The 7,500-nt window shown below is 38.3% G+C and overlaps 2 protein-coding genes across 8 annotated transcripts in view; one reads left to right on the forward strand and one right to left on the reverse strand.

Moving 5' to 3' along the window:
* Positions 1-4,865, forward strand: part of LOC113809677 (failed axon connections homolog) — a 21,059-nt gene extending 16,194 nt beyond the window's left edge. For 5 of the 7 annotated variants that reach the window (XM_070145498.1, XM_027361337.2, XM_070145502.1 and 2 more), the window contains exons 6-7: positions 671-787; positions 990-4,865. In XM_070145498.1, coding sequence (XP_070001599.1) covers positions 671-787; positions 990-1,093 — 221 coding nt within the window. In that variant the 3' untranslated portion in view covers positions 1,094-4,865. Of the gene's footprint in view, positions 1-135; positions 351-670; positions 788-989 lie in introns of all 7 variants that reach the window. The other 2 variants (XR_011399937.1, XR_011399938.1) reach the window with 1 other exon arrangement.
* Positions 4,866-4,897: 32 nt separating this feature from the next.
* Positions 4,898-7,500, reverse strand: part of LOC113809682 (uncharacterized) — an 18,609-nt gene continuing 16,006 nt past the window's right edge. Inside the window, exon 3 of the mRNA XM_027361343.2 lies at positions 4,898-7,500. This exon is cut by the window's right edge and continues 2,072 nt beyond it. Within this exon, the coding sequence (XP_027217144.2) occupies positions 5,223-7,500 (2,278 nt within the window). The 3' untranslated portion in view covers positions 4,898-5,222.

Raw genomic sequence — 7,500 nt, forward strand, 5'->3', positions numbered from 1 at the left:
TAGAAATTACAGAACATATAACATTCATGACTGTGAAAAGTCAAGTGCTGCACAACACATAACTAGGCACCACAACTTTACTATAAGCAGTGAGACCTTGCAATATCATTACCTAACTAACCCTCGACACTTCAGGTGTAACATCATGTGGAGGTGGGCATATGACCCAGAGAGCCATGTGTCGTCCCTTACTCACTGGGGAACGCTGTTACCATTTCACTGGTTCTACCGTCCCATTGTAGGCCGGCTCCTTAGATTCCAAGCCTTTATGCAAGGGATTGGCCGTCACAAACAACCCGAAGTGCTTGTAATGGGAAATGAAGACCTGCAGGCATTGTCGGTTTATTTGGGTATCTTAAAAATGTCTTTTAGTTGTATTTATCAGACCTTTCATTGGTTGACGGGTGTCAGATGATAAGCATAAACCAGTATATGAGCTTTTTCCATGATTTTTCTTCTTTCTTTTTTCTTTCTGTTTTGAATCTTAAACATAATTAAAGTTAATGATCCTGCCAAAAATTGCATTTTTGTTTTCTATACCTTGCTAGGAACTGGCAAGATTTTGCCATTATACATCCAAATAAGTATGATTTTTTTCTTCTTTCTATATATAGATTGACTGATATCAGTGTTCAACTTCATTACATTATTAATTATTTGCTTTTTGCAGGAGAGAAACCCTTTTTAATGGGTGATAAACCTACTGAGGTGGACTGTGCCTTGTTTGGATTTCTGGCACAGGTTGTGTGGAACTCTGCTGGCTCTCCCTACTTGCAGATGCTTGAAAGTGTGTACTGTTTTAATTTTTCATTTGATACTTTTATACTATTAATGATGATAACTTTAATCACAAAGTACAAGTAATATAACATACAGAATATGTTACGAAGGTATTATATTCATGTTATTAATGGCATATCAATTTGTCAGTAGTAGCATTTTCCAAGTTTTTTAGATTTGATTTTAATTTACCCCTTTCTCTTTTGTAGCTGAGTGCATAAACCTCCAAGCTTATTGCCATCGCATCAAGGAGAGATTCTGGCCAGATTGGGGACAGTGCCTCAATCCACCCCAGTCCCAGATCATCCAGTAGACAGTCTTGCCCACAGGCACTTGACATTCCATCAGTTACAGTAGAGAAAGATTACATTGACAATGTAGGAAAAGGTATTAATGAGGATTTAAGATCACAATAGATGTAATTTTCATATTACAATCAAGTTTAAATTGAATTAGGGAATTATTCATTCTTTGTGAATTGACTTTTTTTTACACATGTCAGTAAACACTGTTTTAATGAGTACAGTCATTGGATATTCAGACTAAACACGTCCAATGCTTTTAATCAGAAATTAGTGTGTGACATTGTTTGGCAACCAAATGAAGACATTCATGGGTAACAACATGGGTAATCATATCAATATCATTCAAGCCCCAAACTGCATTAATTTCCGTATATATTCATTGCTTTAAAATCTAGAGTCGTAGCCAGGCACAAGGTTTATTTGGTTACCAACAATGGTACCAGACTAATTCTGATGATGAGCTTTGGGCTGCATACTGTGCAGCAATTGTTTTTGTTCTTGTTGAAGTTTAGAATTATCATTAACTGTGCCTTAGAAAGTTGTATTTTGTAGAAAACTGAAAAATAGACGGAAAAGGAAGTTGTATTTCATATAAGGATACGTAGACGTTCTGTGAATCAACATTTTTAAAGTTACAAAGCTTTTTTAGGGTCATTCATTTATAGAGAAAGATTTACAATATTTGACATCACACCAAGAGGAATATAAAAGCAGTATGAGATATTATGTGATGCTACTCACACGGAGTTGGATGCAGGTAATAGGAAAGGAAATGTCATTGGATACATATCTTGTAATTTCATCAAAGTATTCTTAGATTATCTATGGAGAAAGATGCACTGATGATTCAGTCTTCTTTTCTTCATAAAAGACATACATGCTCATTTACTTGCTTATACCAACAGCTTACAAGAAGTACTATGTATATACTCCGTACGAAGTCAATGTGTATGAGATAATTTACTAGGCAAGTTTTCAGCCATAGTTAGACACACAAGCAGGTATGTGTATAAGAAAACAAGAGACAGGTATTTTAGGGCTATTATCTACATGCTTTCTGACAACTAGAACCATTCATAGACCAAGACAGACAAAAAGGAAGAGGATAATCATCCTGTAATTGCCAGCTATGTTGACTATTGTGTTGCATGCTCTTCAAACTGTTATTTAATTTAATATGAAGATGACTGTCTAGTATTTATTTAAATGTTTCAATTTCCTTTGCTGATTTTGATGAATATTACACCCTTTTATTTATACATTAGGGCTATCCCTGAGGTCCACTTTTTTTAATCGCCAGAATACTTTTTGAGTTATAGTAAAAAAAAAGAAAAAATGCCAAACCACAAATTTAAAAAATGACAGTCTTTCAAAAAGCAGATAAGATCCAGAAAAAATCACACAGGCATTCAGATTTCATCTTTGTATAGATTTATTCTTAATCTAATGCATGATCGAAGAACTTTTTTTGTGTGTGTGAATATTTGAAACAGCAGATTTTAGGAAGGGGGGAGTGATATTTTTTATAATTATGTCACTTTTGTAAGAAGCACAGGAAAAAATTGCAAAAACAAAATGGAAGAAGCGCTAGATTTATTATTCAGCTACAAAATGAACCATAAAACATTTATTTCGGACTAGAATTGAGTGTGCTATAACTTTTGAAGCCTACAAAGGTAGAGTTTCGAAATATTGGCAGTTGAATTTTTCATATATTTTCATGATTATTTTGGTATTAACAAAATGAGGCATAAGAATTATCTTCCTATTACATAATCCTCTATCATTTACCTACATTCCGAAGCCTTGCAAACATTCCCAACACGTAAGAGTATCTCACCCACCAAGCAACTTATGTTATCGTAGGGTCACACTGATTTGGAGTGTTTCTCGGAGTACATTGACCATTTTTCAAAAATTCTCTAAAAAAAAAAAAAATAGATAAATAAAAAAAAACAAAAAAAAAACACCTGCATTCTGATTTCATTTTTGAAATGGAAAAACCTTTTATCTAGTGCATGTTCAAAGCACATTTTTCGATTGTGACCTAGTTTTTTGGGGAATATTTTATGGAAATGACTTTTAGAACACCATATAAAGTTATTCTTTTATATACATCACTTTTACTGAAAAAAATTGTGAAATCTTTGTGGAACATGCAAGAGACCAATGATTTAGATATGGAGTGAGCAGTGATACATTTATTTTGGACTAAAATTGTGTGTGCTCTGCGTTAAGATATAATGTATGTAAATATTGCGATTTGATTCCTCATTATAGTTTTTTCAGTTTCGATAAGAAATGCTCAGTGATATAGTTCTGTATGATGTCATCAACAACTATTTCCCTTTATTGCTCTAATAGGATTTTACAACATGTAATACTGGTCTGAAATATGATCGTTTCCATGCAAGCAAGTATCACATTCGCAGGCCAGGACGTGAGAGAAGGAGCTATGCTCATGTGGTTTTGAGGTGAGGGTCCCAGGCCTTGGAAGGCTACAGGATAAAACACCCACCCTTCACAACACTCCCATGAAATACAGATATGAAAAATACAGGGTGGTATAAAACTATGTATATAAGATATACAAGTATATACAGACCATTTCCGTGTATTCCATAATCTTATGTATATATAAATTGTTACCTCTGTTTGTTTGCTTGTTTTGATTGCAGTTATTTTAGACACAGGGAATTTTTTCTAACTCAAAAAGTTGTGGACAGATTTATATTTTTACCTGAGGTGTGTCTTAGCCTAGCTTATATTTCATTACATTTTAGTGGTGATATGGATCCTTTGTGGGGCTGGCTGCGTGCTCAGGATATTTTGCTCAGGGATGAAACTGTTGAGATATGATCCAAACATAAAGAAAAGAAAATACTCCATATGAATGGCATATCATTCTCATTTATTTGTGACCAAAATTCTTTGTTATTTTTTGGATGCTGCCCAGATTTTTTAGATTATTCCAAAAAAATGAAGGTTGGTCTCATATGTGAAATTTTATAAACATTCAGAAAATAATCTAATTTTTTCACTATATTTAATCATTATGTCATAATTGCCGATTTTCAAAGGTGAGGTGAAAAATCATAATATGGCTAGATGGGCAGTTTTTGCCCAAAAATGACCAGCGGTCCCCATAAGGCTTAAAAATTTCATGTCTTAAAACTATGTTTAAAAGAATTTTATATTAAACGAAAAGTTACTTCAGGTATGTCTAAATCTTTTAAGAGAATTTATTTTACACACTGCTTGGCAATGTGTGAATGTGAAAAATGTTACCATTGTCATTTCTGATAGTTGTGTTTGGTGCATCATTCTCAACCCGTAATATAGTGGCAACAAGTGCATGGGCTGCGTTCTGCGGTTTTGATTTGTTAATCCTTGTTACTTATAAACAGCTTTTCAAACACTTGGTTGGCAATGGGTTAACTGCTTACATAATCATTACTATTATCATCATTATTTTAGTATTATTAACAATGACATAAAAAAACTGCCCCTTACAAAAATTAAAGAGTAGGATAATTGGTTTGGTCAAGTAGGACTAATAATTTCTTGTGACTTAGTGCTGTTAGTGCACCTGTGTGTAAACCAAATTGATAAAGCAGAACCACAGTGGACATTGCATGCCTACTTTCACTACTGGAGTTGAAGGGTTTATGCAACCGAGTGCAGTGCTTTGTGTTCATCAATTTTGTTGAGTTTTTTTCTTGACAAGTGTTATATATATGTTTATATTTCAATTGGAAGTATATGGACATTTTATATGAAGGTTTATGTTTAGCCAAATAACACAAATAATACATACATATGATATTTATTATAAAATTCAACTAAATCTGTTGAATGTAACACACAGCTTATATATAAATATATATATATTAATCTTAAATAACTTACAAGAAGGCATTGCTTAGATGTATTGCAGAAAGTAAACTCTAGTTAAGAATACCCAGCTGAAGCATAAATATACAGATACAAGTGATAAACATTGACATTCACAGGATATACAACCATGCATACAAGCTACATAGCAAGGTCAAGGATTTTTTTCTACAATGCATATTTTCAAACATTTCTTTAAAGTTTAAACACTGAAAATCAGTGTCCCATAGAGAAAAGTCAAATTTAAGTTCTGACCGGAGGTATTGGTGACAATTCTCTCTTCAGTGTATTTCCTGGCTTTGTGAGTGGAGGTTCCTGTATACTTTTCAGCCCAGTGGCTGTTGATGCATTTCCTGAGGCAGCTTGGAGGGGCACGCCAAAGCCCAGTGAAGTGGTTAGTCTGGCCTGGTCTTCAGACAGGAATGTGATTGATCCTGAAGGGGATATAACAGACACCACTCTGGGTCTGCTTGTACTCACAGATGGAGAGGGGGGTTGTGGAGCAGATGATGTACTAGGAACTTGGGTTACAGGGGCTAATGCAACAGGGACTGGTGTTGCAGGGGCTGATGCGACAGGCACTGGTGTTACAGGGGCTGATGCGACAGGCACTGGTGTTACAGGGGCTAATGCAACAGGCACTGGTGTTACAGGGGCTGATGCGACAGGCACTGGGGATACAGGGGCTGATGTAACAGGGATCGGTGTTACAGGAACTGATGTAGCAAGGGATGGTGTAGTCTGAGTATTGGCACTTACAACAGTTTGTCCATGAGAGGTTGCTGTAGTTGATGCAGGGAGGCTCTTGACAAAGCTTGCCTCTACTGACTTTCCTTCTCCACCAGACGATGTCTGGGCAAGATGAAAATTCCTGAGCAGTTGGACAAACTGATTAGGATCAGAAGTAATAGAAAAGTTTTCTAGGAAATTACCCGTGGATGACTGGCTGCCAATGGCTGAGTTGGGGTTTCCTGAGGCTGCCTGAAATGCTGAAGACGAAAAGAAAGAGCTAAATGGTAGAGCCAGCACGATACCAGGAATCACTTTGCTTGCTTGTCCAGTCACTGAAGCAGTTGCATGCACATCTTGTGTCTGCTGCTGGACTGAATTTGCCTGTGTCTTTATGTCAGGTGCCACTGTCTGTATTTGTAAAGTATTCTGCACTGGTAGATTAGATTCATTAGGGTTTACCTGCCCTATCTTTCCAAGGGATCCTTCTACCACACTTGTTTCTGTGTTAACTGTAGATCCAGTTGATGTTCTTGTTGCTGTGTTTCCAATAGATCCAGTTGTTACATGCGGTTCCACTGTTTTTGATCTTTCTATCCCGCTAGCCAATCTAGATCCTAAGGATGCACTTGTCCCAACTGCTGAGCTTAAAACTGATTTCCCAATGGCAGTTTTGGCAACTAGTTGTTCACTACCTGTATGAAGGGAGGGCGAAACAGCGGGGAGGACGGGCCGGGATGTGCTTTGGTCAGGGAACAGTTGAGAAGAAGCAGATGCAGATGTCTGTGTCTCAACTGCAGCATCTGTGACATGAGCAGGAGGTGTACTGGTGGAGGTCGTAGCTGTGGTGGAAAGGGTTCCACATGTGCTGAAGTTAGTAATCTTAATTGCAGAGGAGGGAGATGATGGAGCCTTCTGCGTGGTGGTGACAGGAATATGTGTGGTGGGATTGGGCACTGCCACACTTTTGCCAATCTGCATGTCTTTTGGGAAGGAATGGGGTCCACTGTTCAGTACCAAGGGTGCTGCCAATGTGGCAGTGGTGGATGAAGTGTTGATGGCTTCTCCTGTAGCAAAGGAAGCTACAACAGGAGCTAATCCAATTCTTGAAGTGGCCACTGGTCCTATCTCGTCGCCAGCCTGCTTACTATTGGGACCTTGACTGGCAGCAATATTTGATAAACCTGATGCTGTAGTATCTGAAGCAGCTGCCGAGGAAACAACACCAGCAATGTTCAAAGCAGGTATTTCATGAAGTCTCTTCGTGTCTGGTGCTATATTGCTTGCTGGTAACGGTGACTGTTCTACTACTGTAGCAGTATCTGCATTGCTTCCTGACAATGCAGGACCAGAAGTTTTATCTGAACCGCCTTGATTTTGTACTGACAGGCCTGCTGTGGTTGAGGTGCCCATGGCAGGAAAGTCCTGTCCCTGAGCAATACCTTGGTTCCCTCTTGGATTTACACTGGCCCCTGTAAGCACAGGCTGCCCATGAGCAATTGCGAGGCCGGGGCGAGCCAGCGCCTCCAGATTAAGAGTTACTGTTGGTGTCACGTCACTGGTAGTTTGAGCGACTGTGGCACTGGTGGAAGTGTGAGGAGCTTGGGCATCGGTTGAAGTGGACGCCTCCTGAATTTGCACTGTAGCAGACGGCTCTCCATGCGCCATTGCCAAGTCAACTGCGGCAGACCCCAACACCCCTATCGCAGCGGTGTCAACATTTTCGAGGAGACCATGAACAGAGGCATCAGTGGATCCTCCAGGGGCTACAGGAAGGTGTGTAGGCCTCGCA

Source organism: Penaeus vannamei, chromosome 34 (assembly GCF_042767895.1).
Source record: "Penaeus vannamei isolate JL-2024 chromosome 34, ASM4276789v1, whole genome shotgun sequence".
Classification (NCBI taxonomy): domain Eukaryota; kingdom Metazoa; phylum Arthropoda; class Malacostraca; order Decapoda; family Penaeidae; genus Penaeus; species Penaeus vannamei.